Source organism: Carcharodon carcharias, chromosome 3, assembly GCF_017639515.1.
Source record: "Carcharodon carcharias isolate sCarCar2 chromosome 3, sCarCar2.pri, whole genome shotgun sequence".
Lineage (NCBI taxonomy): Eukaryota > Metazoa > Chordata > Chondrichthyes > Lamniformes > Lamnidae > Carcharodon > Carcharodon carcharias.
Window position 1 is genome coordinate 27,969,966 of NC_054469.1, and position 15,021 is coordinate 27,984,986.

At 41.0% G+C, this 15,021-nt stretch overlaps 1 protein-coding gene across 4 annotated transcripts in view; it reads left to right on the top strand.

Moving 5' to 3' along the window:
* actr3b (actin related protein 3B) overlaps positions 1–15,021 on the top strand; it is a 93,942-nt gene that overhangs the window by 36,633 nt on the left and 42,288 nt on the right. For all 4 annotated transcript variants that reach the window (XM_041183080.1, XM_041183081.1, XM_041183082.1 and 1 more), the window contains 2 exons: positions 6,042–6,137; positions 13,444–13,551. In XM_041183080.1, coding sequence (XP_041039014.1) covers positions 6,042–6,137; positions 13,444–13,551 — 204 coding nt within the window. The remainder of the gene's footprint in view (positions 1–6,041; positions 6,138–13,443; positions 13,552–15,021) is intronic.

A 15,021-nucleotide genomic window follows, 5' to 3' on the forward strand; every position in this document is an offset into this window, starting at 1 on the left:
GCCTTGTATTTTGGACAGATTGGTGATAAATCTACTTAAATCCTTTTTTCAATTGTTACTGTTGTAACTACCAAGAACCTGTAGTTTCTATGGTTGAAACATAATTATCAGGAAGCAACTATCTTATTCTGTATCAGGCCTTTGTAATATTTGTCAATCGTGCAAATAGAGCAGAAAGTGCTTAACTTAAAAAATGTTTCAGGAAAGCCCTCTTTTTATTCCCTGCACCAAATTAGCTTTTCTTGTCCAGGTGCTAACAAATTAAACTCAACTCTTGTAAAGTGCAAGAGTTCTTATCACCATACACTTACAGAAATAAAGTTCAAGAATGCTCTGTACTCCCTGCTTAACCCAAGTATTCATTCTTTTAGAATAACAAGAAATTCAAAAACCAGAACCACATTGGTTGTAACATTGAAATTCACCCTTTAAAACAATTAGTTGTCAATTAGAAAATGGTGCAAAACAAAGTCTGAGGATACTGTAAGTCTAAAATAAAACTGCTTGACTTACACAGGAGGTCAGTACGTATCTTTAGAGAAAAGGTGGTTCTGAGGCAAGAGTTGAACTGCAAACGTTGCACTGAACATTGTCCTTAGCAGATGATTACAAATCTCTTTTATATCTTCAGCATTTCCTGCTTTGCAGAACGATGCTGTGAGTGAGGCAGGTAATGGAACTGAGCAGACAATAGGGGAGGAGCCTCAGGCTTTGCAGTTGTCAAACAGGTTTGAGGTGCTCACAACCTGTGTGGATGAAAGCGAAGTCTGCAAGGTGGATGAGCTGGCTGGCCATGACACTGCAGTACAGGAAGCCGTCCAAGCGGGGGGGAACAGAAAGAAATGTAGTGCAAGTAGGGGATAGTATAGTGAGGGAGATTGACACTGTTCTCTGCAGAAAGGAGCGAGAGTCCAAACGACTATGTTGCCTGCCTGGTGCCAGGGTTCTGGTCATCTGCTCGGGGCTGGAGAGGCATTTGCAGTGGGAAGGGGAGGATCCAGTTGTCGTGGTCCATATTGGTACCAATGACATCGGTAGAACTAGGAAAGAGGTTCTGCAAAGACAGTATGAAGAGCTAGGAACCAAATTAAGAAGCAGAACCTCAAAGGTAATAATCTCTGGATCATTATCTGAGCCACGTGCAAATTGGCATAGGACAAATAAGATTAGAGAGACGACGGTGTGGCTCAAAGACTGGTGTGGGAGAAGTGGCTTCCAGTTTGTGGGGCACTGGCATCAGTACTGCAGAAAGTAGGGGTTGTACCGTTGGGATGGTTTACACCTGAACCACGCTGGGGATGAGTGTCCTTGCAAATAGCATAACAAGGGAAGTAGAGAGGGCTTAAAACTAAACAAGAGGAGTGAGGGATCAAGCTTGGGTAGAGGTAGCAATTCAAGGTGCAGAGTCAAGACAGGATAGCAAAATGGTAATATGAGAAATGGCGGCCAGAGAATGGCAGGAAGGGACAGAGAGAAAAAATCTAAGAATAAGTCAAGACTAGATGTTACAAAGGTAACAAAAAGACAAAACTGAAGGCTCTCTCTCTGAATGCACACGGCATTCATAACTAAGTAACTGAATTGATGGCCCACATTGAAGTAAATAAATATGATCTGATAGCAATTACAGAGACATGGCTGCAGGATGACAAAGATTGGGTCCTTAATATTGAAGGATACATGACACCAAGAAGAATAGAAAGCTAGGTAAAGGTGGAGGTGCAGCACTGTTAATTAAAGAGGGCATTGGTGCGGTAGTTAGAGCTGACCTTGGTTCAGGAGATCAGGATGTAGAATCAGTTTGGGTGAAGATGAGGAATAGTAAGGGAAAAAAGTCATTAGTGGGAGTGGTCTGCAGGCCCCTAACAGTGTAAGACAAAGTATTCAAGAGAAAACATTGTGTGCTTATGATAAAGGGACGGCAATAATCATGGGTAATTTTAATCCACACACAAACTGGAAAAATGCAATTGGCAGCAGTAGCCTGGATGAGGAATTCTTAGAATGCTTTCGAATGAGTGTTCTGGAACCAACCAGAGAGCAGGTTATATTAGACTTGGTATTGTGTAACATGACAGGGTTAATTAATGACCTCAGAGTAAAGGCACCCCTAGGTAGCACCTCTTTCTCCAGTTTGAAAGGGAGAAGAGCGGCTCTAAGATTAGTAGCTTAAGCTTAAATAAGGGCAACTACGTGGGGATGAAAGCTGAAGTGAACTGGGGGCTAGGCTAGAGGATAGATCAATAGAGAAACAGTGGCAGAGATTTAAGGGGATATTTCAGAATATTCAGAATAAGTACATTCCTACTATAAAGAAAAATTCTAAGGGGAGGACTCACCATCCATGGTTACCAAGAGCTTAAGGAAAGCATCAAAGTTAAGGGAAAAGCATACAACTGGCAGGACAGATGATTAGACAGAATATAAAGACCTGCAGAGAATGACTATAAGGTTAATCAGGAGAAAGGAACTAGTATGAAAATGAGAGGAAGCTAGCTAGAAATGTAAAAACGGATAGCAAGAGTTTCTACGGGTATTTAAAAAGGAAAAGAGTAAGTAAAGTGAGTGTTAGTCCTCTAGAGAGTGACACTGCGGAGCTAATAGTAGATAATAAGGAAATAGCGGAAGAAGTGAACAAATATTTTGTGTCTGTCTTCACTATAGAGGATACAAAAAACATTCCAGTAATAGCTGCAAATCAGGAAGTGAAAAGGAGAAAGGAACTTGGTGGAATTGAAATCACTAGGGAAATGGTATTGAGCAAATTGATAGAGCTGCAGGCTGGTAAGCCTCCTGGTGCCAATGGATTACATCCTCGAGTCTTATGAGGTAGTCGATGCGCTGGTGTTAATTTTCCAAAATTCTCTAGATTCTGGAAAGGTTCAGATTGGAAAGCAGCAAATATAGCTCCTCTATTCAAGAAGGGAGGGAGGCAGAAAACAGGAAACTATAGACCAGTTAGCTTGACATTGTCTTGGGAAGTTATTAGAATCGATCATTAAGGAGGGTATACCTGGGCACTTAAAAGAGCTCAAGACAATTGGGAAGAGTCAGCATAGTTTTGTGAAAGGAAAATCATGTTTAACCAATTTATTAGAGTTTTTTTTGAAGGAGTAACAAGCAAGTGAATAAAGGGAAGCCTGTAGACGTACTGTACTTGGATTTCCGAAAGGCATTTGATAAGGTGCCACTTCAAAGATTATTACTGAAAATTAAAGCGCATGGTGTAGTGGGTAACATATTAGCATGGATAGAAGATTGGCTGGCTGGCAGAAAGCAGAGAGTATGCATAAATGGGTCTTTTTCTGATTGGCAGGATGTGATGAGTGGAGTCCCACAGGGGTCTGTACTGGGGCCTCAACTTTTTACGATTTACGTTAATGACTTAGATGAGGGGAGTGAAGACATGGTAGATAAATTTGCAGATGACACAAAGATAGGTAGGAAAGTATGTTGTGAAGAGGATACAAGGAGGTTACAGATGGATATAGATAGGTTGAGTGAGTGGGCAAAGATCTGGCAAATGAAGTTTAATGTGGGAAAATGTGAAGTTGTTCTCTTTGGCAGGAAGAAACAGCAGAGTATTACTTAAATGGAGAATGGCTGCATAATTCTGAGGTGCAGAGGGATCTAGATGTTCTAGTACATGAGTCACAAAAAGTTAGTATGCAGGTACAGCAAGTAATTAAGGCTACTGGAAAGTTATCCTTTACTATGAGAGGGATTGAACATAAAATAAAGCATGTTATGCTTCAGTTATACAGGGCATTGGTGAGACTGCACCTCAAATACTTTGTGCAGTTTTGGTTTCTTTATTTAAGGAAGGATGTAAATGCATTGGAGACGGTTCAAATGAGGTTTACTAGATTGATACCTGGAATGAGTGGGTGGTCTTATGAGGAAAGGTTGAACAAACTAGGCTTGTTTCCACTGGAGTTTACAAGAGTGAGGGGTGATTCGATTGAAGTATATAAGATCCTGAATGGCCTTGACAAGGTGGACGTCAAAAAGATGTTTCCTCTTGTGGGTGGGTCCAGAACTAGGGAGAACTGTTTTAAAATTAGTAGTCGCCTTTTTAGGACAGAGATGAGGAAATGAGGGTTGTGCGACTTTGGAACTCTGTGCTTCAGAAGGTGGTGGGGGTGGAGTCATTGAATATTTTTAAGGCAGAGGTAGATAGATTTTTGTTAGGCAAGGGAATCAAAAGTTATCGGGGTTAGATGGGAATGTGGAAATCGAAACACAAGAAGATCGGCCATGGTTTTATTGAATGGCTGACCAGGCTCGAGGGGTCGAATGGTCTTTCATATGTAATCCCAATGATGACAAACATGATTTTTCTTTTTAAATGATGTAATCAAAGATAAAGGCCTAGGTCCATTCAGAGGTTAAAGAGGAAATATTCGATAAATGTGGGGTGAGTGATTTAATTTGCACCTAACTTGAAGCCCTACAACTCTCTTTGATCTCTGCGCTCCACTAATTCTTGCCTCTTGTATGTCACCAATTTTCTTCATTGGCAGACCTGCCTTCAGCAGTCTGGAATTTCCTTGCTAAACCTCTCATTTTTTTTATCAAACGCCTTTTTTAAATCCCTGTACACCACAACAACTGCATTATCCTCATAAACCCTCTCTGTTACCTCATCAAAAAAAAATCGATCAAATTAGGCTTTCCTTAATTAATCCATTCTTGCCCAAGTCATTGTTAATTTCACCTCAGATTATTGTTTCTAAAAGCTTTCCCACCACCGCGGTTAAACTGACTGCCCTGTAAATGTTGGACTTATCCTTACACCCATTTTTAAGGATGTAATTTTCTAGTCGCCTGCAACCATTTCTGTATCTAAGGAGGATTGGAGAGCCTCTGCAATTTCCACCCTTACTTCCTTCAGCATCCTAAGATGCATCTGACCTGGCCCTGGTAACTTAACAATGTTAAGTACAGCAAGCCCTTTCAGTGTCTCAGCTACATGCTGTTTCACCACAACTATGGCAGCATCATCTTCCTTGGTCTTTTGGCCATCGATCATAATGCCTCTTAATGAAGCTCAGCATTAAATTTTGTTTGCACTCCTGTGAAGCATCTTGGGACATTTTACTACATTAAAGATACTATATAAATGCACCTTGTTATTCAAATCTTTAAGTTTTTAGGAGAAGGCAAGATAGAAGAAAGTACGAAGCTTCAGGTTTGAAGCTTTGGGAAAGAATCAGTCGGCCTTTGATTCAACACAGTGGAGCTGTAAGCAGAGAAAGGAGTGTGGGAAAGGGTCTGCATGGGGTTTAGAAGGAACAAAAGGAAAATGCAAAGGAACCTTTTGGTGCTTTGGCTCATTTTTCTTGTTCATAAGTCCAAGAGATGTACTGGAAGAGCCTTCCCAAACATGGGAGAAATGTTGGAATCTAGGAGCGACTTGGGACTTATAGAAGTAAATTATAGAAAAATGTTTGGAACAAGAAAGAAAGAGACTGTTGAGGGCAACTTTAACAGTGAAAGAAATGTGGAACTTCTATCTGAAGTCAGAGGAGATATTGAGGTTAAAAATATTAATGGATAAAGAACTATTAAAGAGATAGAGAGGGTAGATTCAGGGAAGATGTTTCCCCTGGTTGGGGAGTTTAGAGCAAGGGGACATAATTTCAAAATAAGGGGAAGTCACTTAGGACCAGGATGAGGAGAATTTTTTTTTAATGAGGGTTGAGGGTCTTTGGAATTCTCTAACCCAGAGGGATGTAGATGCTCAGTCATTGAGTATGTTTAAAGCAGAGATAGACAGATTTCCAAATACCAGTGACATGAAGGGTTATGGGGATAGTGTGGGGAAAAAGTCATTGAAGCGATGGAGAAAACTTGACGGATGGAATGGCACTGCTGCTCCTATGTTCCTCAACGTGGAGTCATCAAAGAGGGAAGGATTAGCTCTTATGGACTTTGGAGAGGCAACATATTTCAACTTTGAAGGGATGAAAGCAACAAAATTTTCATCCATTTAAAGCATTTAGTCTCGTGTATAACATTAATACACTCTTCTGTTGCAGACAGAACCACCTCTCAACACACCAGAGAATCGAGAGTACCTTGCAGAAATCATGTTCGAGTCCTTTAACGTCCCAGGTCTTTATATTGCAGTCCAGGTAAGGAGCTTGCAAATAGCAGAAGTTACATGGCATTTGAGAGAGATGCAATGGAAGAGTGTGCTTCTGTAAAAATATGGACTTCAGCCTAGACTTTCCCCACCCAGCCAATCTCGACAGTGCCACTGGCGGAGGAGAGAATTGGAAGGTAATCCTTGTTTGAATTTCTCGCATCTCTCGATGTTTGGAAACAGCTTGCTTGCCAGTCCTTATAGGGTTGTGTATGCGTGTGTATTTTTTTTACTTGTCAGTGTCTTGCAAACATTTTTGGTTTGTTTTGCCTAAGCAATCAAGTAATGGAAAGAAATTAAAATCAAGAGGTACATTGTATTCTGACAAGCCCTTGCACTATTCAGTCAAATCTGTTGTGTGACAGTTTTTTTTTCTCCAACGGTCGTTACAGGTCAGAAGTTAAGGTTAATAAATTTTGGCAGGCTAAACTGAGTGCACGATTGGAGTAAACTTGAAGTTCAAAATTTCACAACATCAACTCGTCTTCTTCAAATTTAGGGTTAGCACACTCGTTCATCAATGTCACTGAAGCATGCCTACAGAAATTCATTGTGAGATAGTGCAGGTTTATTAATTGGCAAACTGTACAAATTGTTACTGTTGTGTGCCAGATCAATTTCTGAGTAAGAGAGGGGACTATTTTCATAAACCTCTACAATTTGTCAGCATTCTGCTGAAATGGCTGTATTGGACAAGGTAAAGAAGGAACCACTTGGATTGTAGTTGAAAAATCCTATTTCTCTACCCATAAGCACACTGCCCTCGCCGCCCTCCCTTTCTCTTGTGCAGGACTTGCCTTACTTCTGACACTTGGATATTCTACTTTGAAGGATGATAACTACACCCCATATTTACTAAAAAAGAAGTAAATTCTTTGAAATGACCTTTGAAGCGTGGAAGAGAGTTATGACTTCAAAGATATCACAGCGGAAAATTTTTAATTTCTTTGTTTAAAATAGAAACTAAAGTGAGGAACATTGAAACTGGATTGGTTCAACTTGAGCTCAACAGAATTCTTTCACAAGATTGTGCACCAAAGATTATCCTTGAGCCTAGGTTAGTTTGAGTTTTGAAGTAGGGGACTTTAAGGACTACAGTAGATGTGACCTAGCCGCTGTTTGTTGGTTGAGTGACTTTTGCCTTTACCTGAGATTTCTTGTTTTTTCTGCTTCATCTGCGTGTTTGGAATGAAGAGAGCAGAATGCAGAAATGTTCCTTTACCCAATTTACTGATTCCATCTGTAACCATGGAAACGGAAATGCAGTACTTTGGTGCAGTGACACACAAAATATACTCCCACATCTTTCTAATTTAATAGATCTTCCTTGCAACATCTTTGTTAGAGAATACTCTTATAATGGTTTTTTTTTAATTTAAATTTTCAGATAGAGCTTTGAATTGGCACTTGCCAATGCCTTAAAGAGTTCACAAGGTTTTAAAAATTCAGTCTTATGCTTACCCAGGGAGTGGTTAGATGCTACCACATGATGTATTTGAGGCAAATAGCTTACATGCATTCAAGAGGAAGCAAAATGCGCAGGTGGGCTGGGGGTGGGGGAGAATGGAATAGAAAAATATGCTGATGGGGATAGAGGAAGAGGAGAGGGAGGATACGTGTTTGGAATGTTACAATCACGTCAGAATCAACACACAAAAGAACAGTGATCACCAAATAATGGCAATGAAAGATAAATAAACAAGATTTCACCTTATTTTGTATTTTAATTTAATGATCAAATCATTATCAATATGAATTATACATTACACAGTGGATTCAACAAAGTTACCACTTGGGGAATAGTCTGGTGATATCAGCTGGCATTATGGATTCACTATTGAAGAGTTGTGAAAAATGTTCTTTCCAGGGTTAACAAATGGTATTGTCATCCTTCAGAAGAGAAACACCATCCTGCGAGTGAAAAGTATTTTGTCCATTTGACCTTCATCTATAGATGGCCCTGGTGGCTTCAAAAAATCTTTGCATGTCATGACGTTCAGCAGATTGTTGAATCTCTCGGGCTTTATCTTTCCACCACATGTTCTTTTATCTTCTGGCTTTGTCTTTGGGCATCAGCCTTGAGCTGTTGGAATGTCGTCTTCATGACTTTCGACCTTGGGTTGTTCTGCAAGACAATTTGTTTTGTCCTAGGAGATCACAAATTTCAGCACCATTTTCATCGAGCCGGTCCTGGTGACGACGATGCTTGAACCCGATGGTCTGGGCACTGGAGCCTAGTACAGCTGACTTTTATTTGGCCCCACTGTGGTAGAATCCATAGGTGAGCTGCAACAAGCTGTAGCCCTGATGGTATTCCAGATGTAGTCCTCAAAGCTGGTGGGCTTTTGCTCACATCAACACTTCATGAACTCCCCCCATGGATTTGGGAGAAAAAAGATCTTTTTCTTGCCCCTGCCCTGCACCCTTCACCACCCCCCCTCACCTGACTTCAGGGATGCAACAATTGTAACTAACTTCAAGAAGGAAATACAGGGTTCCTGCGGGTCATGGAAAACCTGGAAAAGTCATGGAATTTTATTAAGACCTTGAGCAGAATTTCAATCTTTACCAATATTTTCCTGATGTCCATTTCCCCCTCTCCTTAATCATTTGCTTAGCTTTGCATGCCCATAATCCAGTACAAATTTTGCTCTTCTCCTGCCCTATCCCGCCGATTGTCACCCCTGATTTTGTTGCTTTGGACACAGTCAGAACAACAGCAGTCATTGGACCAGCAGTATCCTAGATTCTCCATGCCTCCTTTTTGTCTTGTGTGAGGAGAGATGTGTTTCTTGGTGTCAGTTGCAGAATTTTGCTGTTGTGGTAGTGGAGGACTCAGTGGGTGCTTTCTTCAGAGCTGGAGCGCAGTAAATGAGGTAAGGCAGAGCAGGAACAAGCACCTTGTAAAGGAGACAATGTCTACAATCATCATGTTGCATGCCTATAGTCAAGACCCATTCACTCCGCTCTTTTGCATGAGGCCAACTGAAAACTACTTCAACATAGAAAAGTCATGGAATTTTATTTTACTAAAGGTGTAGGAACCCTGGAATTAAATCATGCTGTGAAAACAATTGAGATATTTCCCTCTTCTCCATAGCAGGGAAAATCCTGACACACATTCTCCTGAATCGCCTACTTCCTGTGTCTGAGGAAATCCTCCCAAAGATACAGTGTGGCTTTAGACCTTCCAGAGGAACTTCTGACATGGCCTTTGTTGCAAGGAAAATCCAAGAAAAATATCAAGAATGACACCGCTGCATTCATTGACATGACCAAAGCATTTGACTCAATAAATCATGAGGCTCTGTGGATTGTACTCCAAAGGTTAGGATATCCAAGAAACTTCATCACAATCCTGCAATTGCTTCATGATGATATGACTGCAACTGTCTTGATTGGGAGATCTGAAACAGACACCTTCAAAATTCAGACACTTCCCATATGTTGGCAGCCACCTCACTCAAAAAGCCACCATTGATGAGGAGATCCAACACCTGATCAGCTCTGCCAGCACGGCTTTCTACAAACTACGGCAGGGAGTGTTTGACAACAAAGACCTCTGCAAGTCAGCAAAAGTCTTAAGTGTACAGAGCAGTTGTCATCACCATATTCCTGTACTGCAGTGAGACCCGGACTGTGTATCAGTGACACACAGAAGCACTACAGAAATTCCATCAGCACTGCATCTTCCAGATTATATGGGTGGACTGCTGAACAAATGTGAGTGTCCTCCTTGAAGCGAGTTCCAGAAACGTTCGGGCAAAACTCTTGCAAAATCAACTTCTATGGACACTGTGTCCAGACAGCCGAAAAGTGTCTCCCCTGCTAGACCGTGTTTCTCAACTCTCAAATGGCCAATGTTCCAGGGGAGGACAAAGAATGACACTCTGAAATTTTCCTTGAAGAGCAGCAGCATTGATGTTAATGGTTGGGAGGAGCATGCTACCAGTCGTTCAGAATGGCGACAATTTTTCCATCAAGCTGCGTCATGCTTTGAGTCACAATGTCTTAATGATGATGCAGAGCACGGCAGAGAAGGAAACAAAAGGAATCGAACCCTGTACTCTGGATCCCATTACCTGGTGGGTTCCCCTTGTCCTCACTTATCACCCCACCAGCCTCTGCATTCAAAGGATCATCCTCCGCCATTTCCGCCAACTCCAGCATGATGCCACCACCAAAAACATCTTCCCTTCACCCTCCTCTGGCGGCATTCCTCAGGGATCGTTCCGTCCGGGACACCCTGGTCCACTCCTCCATCACCCCCTACACCTCAACCCCCTCCCACGGCACCTTCCCATGCAACCGCAGAAGGTGCAACACCTGCCCCTTTACTTCCCCTCTCCTCACCGTCCAAGGGCCCAAACACTCCTTTCAAGTGAAGCAGCATTTCATTTACACTTCCCTCAATTTAGTCTACTGCATTCATTGCTCCCAATGTGGTTTCTCTCTACATTGGAGGGACCAAACGCAGACTGGGTGACCGCTTTGCAGAACACCTTCAGTCTGTCCGCAAGCATTACCCAGACCTCCCTGTCGCTTGCCATTTTAACACTCCACCCTGCTCTCATGCCCACATGTCTGTCCTTGGCTTGCTGCATTGTTCCAGTGAAGCTCAATGCCAACTGGAGGAACAGCACCTCATCTTCCGACTAGGCACTTTACAGCCTTCCAGACTGAATATTGAGTTCAACAATTTTAGATCATGAACTCTCTCCTCCATCCCCACCCCCTTTCCGGTTTCACCCCCTTTTTTCCCAATTTATATAGATTTTTCTTTTCCTACCTATTTCCATTATTTTTAAATGTATTTGCATCCATTGTTTTATCTCTACCTTTTAGCCTTTTTTGATTCCTTCACCCCACCCCCACTAGGGCTATCTGTACCTTGCTTGTCCTGCTTTCTACCCTTAATTAGCACATTCCTTAGATAATATCACCACCTTCAACACCTCTTTGTCCTTTTGTCTGTGACATCTTTTGGTTATCTCCACCTATCACTGGCCCTCTATCCAGCTCTACTTGTCCCACCCCCCCTTAAACCAGCTTATATTTCACCTCTCTTCTATTTTTACTTAGTTCTGTTGAAGGGTCATTCGGTCTCGAAACGTTAACTGTGTTCCTCTCCGCAGATGCTGCCAGACCTGCTGAGTTTTTCCAGGTATTTTTGTTTTTGTTTTGGATTTCCAGCATCCGCAGTTTTTTGCTTTTATTTTTGCTTTAACCTGGTGGGACATCTTGCCTCATGTGCCCAAAGATCTATGAGTTGAGAATCAGCCTGTTCAGTCACATGAAGACCCATGGTAGAAGTTCGTGACCGTGAGTAGATGCCATCCTCAGATCGAGGGACAGATGACAATGATAAGAGTTAGATTTTGCTTTATTCTAAAGCTGCCTGCTAGTCATCTGTGGGAATGTTCCATTGCAATTATGTTGTATGTGATCTCACACATGGGCTAATTTCAATATGTCCAAAGGACATGCAAGGAGATGAAACTCTGACTGTCCAAAACTCCAAAGGTACAAACTATTGAATGCCACTACAGCTATTCCCCAGGCAAATTTCATCCCAAAGAAAATGGAGTTTGGTTCCCACCTAAAACATGTTTCCCAATCCGACAGTATTAACAGCCACAGGCGAATGTCAACGTACACACCAAAAAGCAGGCATCCTAAACAAACTGACAGATGTTCCATTGCCTATGGCTTTTCTTCAAATATAACCGATGAAGAAGAAAGTCTCCACTGTAGCCTCTGAGTGCTGTCAGGATACTGACTGAATCGTGAGGGCCAATCCCCTCTTTGTCTTTTTTCTTAATGCAATAAATGTTACAATTTTAAAAAGAAAGTACTAGATGTTCCAGGTGTAACAGTTCCTCATCCATCCGATACAAGGCATCAAGAATAAGGTAGAAGGCTGTCTATTTACAACCAGAATATGTCCCTTCTAATCTCTGTTATCCCTATTGAATCCCATATAATATTTAGTAGAGACCATTGCTGGAAATAGAGAGCCCATACTAAATGTCAGAATACTTTGTGTGTTACTGCTTTATCAGTGACTCATCTTGTGCATTGCTCCCAAACTATTTAATGTTGATCACTGAAATTGTAAAATGTTTTGCTTGAAAATGGGTCCGTTATGAATTGGTTAGAGATACTGAGGAAAAACTAATTACTGTCAGCTGAAGATTTGCTAAAGATGTTCAAGGAATATTTTCTTGACAGATATTTAAATGAAAAGTTTTGAAATAGCCTAGTGACATTTTCCAGCCTAAAATTGCAACATCCATTACTTAAACTGGAGAGATTGGCTCCAACTAACATGGAAGAAATTAATTATCCACGTTCAGTCAGAATATCCATAATTAACAGTGTGCAACCTCTTGCAAAATAGAAATATTTTCTTTGGTCTAAGGTTGCAATGATTCCAAAGAGAATCAGCAATGATTCTCGGACAGATTTATGCATTTCAATTCATTTTATTGAGTCATTACAGTGAAGAATGTTCTACTGAGTTGTTCCATAATCCTAATTATAATAACGATTGACGAAGGGCTGTTTGGCACTCTGTTTCATGCTTCGCCGCTGTTTATACGTTCAGCTAGCAGGCAGATGTTTTGTGTATAAATTTTCCTTCTCTGACAAGCAGAGAAAATCTATTGATCATCCTGGTGAAGCTATAGTGGACAACACTTCCTGTTGCCATAGGAGGAAATGCTACATTCAAAGTGCCTCCACCCAGGCTGCCGACAGGATAGAAGGGTACAAATAAACCCCTCTTATACCATTGATGTATTGTGAAACCAAGGTGTTCTCTGCCTGTTCAGATGATTTAAAAAAAATAGACCCTGTGGCATTTTATGAAAGATGATCAGGAAGCAGTTCTTTTGCCCTGGCCAAAGATCTTCTCCTAACCAATACTACCAAAAGACAATTGCCTGGCCATTCACTTCATTGCTGTTTGTTGGACTTCACTGTGTGCAAATTACCTGTTGTTTGCCTATTAAACAGTGGTTGTGTTTCAAAAACAAACTTGTTGGTTCTGAAGTGCCTTTGGCCTTGTTGAGTGTGTGACAGGAACAATATACGTGTTAACCTTTCTTTCAGTATTGTTGGACAATTCAGTACAAGGTACGTTCTTTTTAATACAGCACTTCTGGATTATATAATGGAGCGTGGCAGAATTACATTTTCTGAAGTTCCTAAGTTACTACTCAAAGAAATGGGGGAAATATTGTATTGCATATGTTACACCTGTGTAATTTATTAGGATTCATTTCAAATTGCAGGCTGTTCTAGCCTTAGCTGCTTCCTGGACCTCACGGCAGGTGGGAGAACGCACACTAACTGGCATAGTGATAGACAGTGGAGATGGAGTGACCCATTGTATTCCAGTGGTGAGTATAATACTTGAACATGAATAATTATCATACTTTCTACGAAAGGAAAAAGGCCTGGTTCACTTTGAGGTTTAAGCTGTATGTGACATGTGTTACAACTGGTAATTAAAATGTTTAAGGACTAAGGGTCAGTATTAAGACCCAATAGCACTGCAACAAATTGTGTAATTTTAGATGATGCAAGGTTATAATGGAGGTGTTCGAAATAGCGATTATTCGATAACTTTAACTGGGGACAAATTACCTCCACCGGTCCAAGCGCCTGATCCTAGAGGGCTAATTGTGAGATTGCTGCAAAAGAAGGAAAGTTAGAAAAAATTACTTACAGGGAATAAGTGATTGGACATGGAATTCCAAATCTAAAACACTGGTGTTAGCCAACTCTTACATTTTTGAAACAGATGGTCATAAATAATTGAAGAACAATTTAAAAACGCAAGTGCAAAGGTTGGATAGCTCTTTCAGAGAGCTGATACATATGCAATGCCAAACAACCATTTAAAACAACAAAAGCAATTCTGTCGGATGTGATTGAAACTTGTAAGCGTTCAGTAATTGCCAATTCTCCGAGAAGGTGGTGTGCTGTCTGTTTGAATTGCTGAAATCCTTGTAATAATTGAAAAAAAAAATTCTTGCTGTTCCATCCCCCTCTCAATCCCATCTTTTGCTCTATTTTGCTCTCTATATATGCTTTAGCATTACATTTAATATTATAACTTCCACTTCCTGGTTTAGACTCTGCATATCTCAGCAAGTCTTCAATCTGGTTAAGGAGACATACTGTTGCTTGCCCTTCCCACACAGCCCCTCTATGGAGTACACTGTGTTGAAATCAAATTATAACCATCACAGATTCCAGTGCAAAAGCCCATTTAAGAATTTCTTTGCACAAGTGCAATAAATCACTTTGTTGGCTGCTGACCACAAAATTTTGGACATTGAATCTTCATTGCACTGTAGATGAAAATGATAAATAATGGGTCCTGAACAAATGAACTTGTCCATCCTGGATTGTGTGGAGCTTTTTGATTGTGGCTGTACCCATCTGAGTAAGTGAGTGTTGCATTGACTTGAGCTGTGTAAACAGTGGATGGGCTTTGAGGGGTTATGAGGTGCTATAAAATTCTGATTTAATAAATGGTTATGGGGAGAGAAATATCTTTGGTCGTGAATGAAGGGAGTTTTTGTTTTTGTTTTCAGTTTGTGACTTAAAGAAGCTGATTTATTTCTTATGACATTGAGAGGCCATGCTAAAAAATAATGTGAACCAAGGCAGTTTTTTAATGTCAAGATTTAAGCTGAGAGATTGGGTGATTCAGTGGGTTGCTTACTATCTCCTAGCTCTGAGACCTAGGTTCATAGAAACTAGGAACAGGAGTAGGCCATTCGGCCCTTCAAGCCTGCTCTGCCATTCATTATGATCATGGCTGATCATTCAACTCAATATCCTGCTCCCGATTTCTCCCC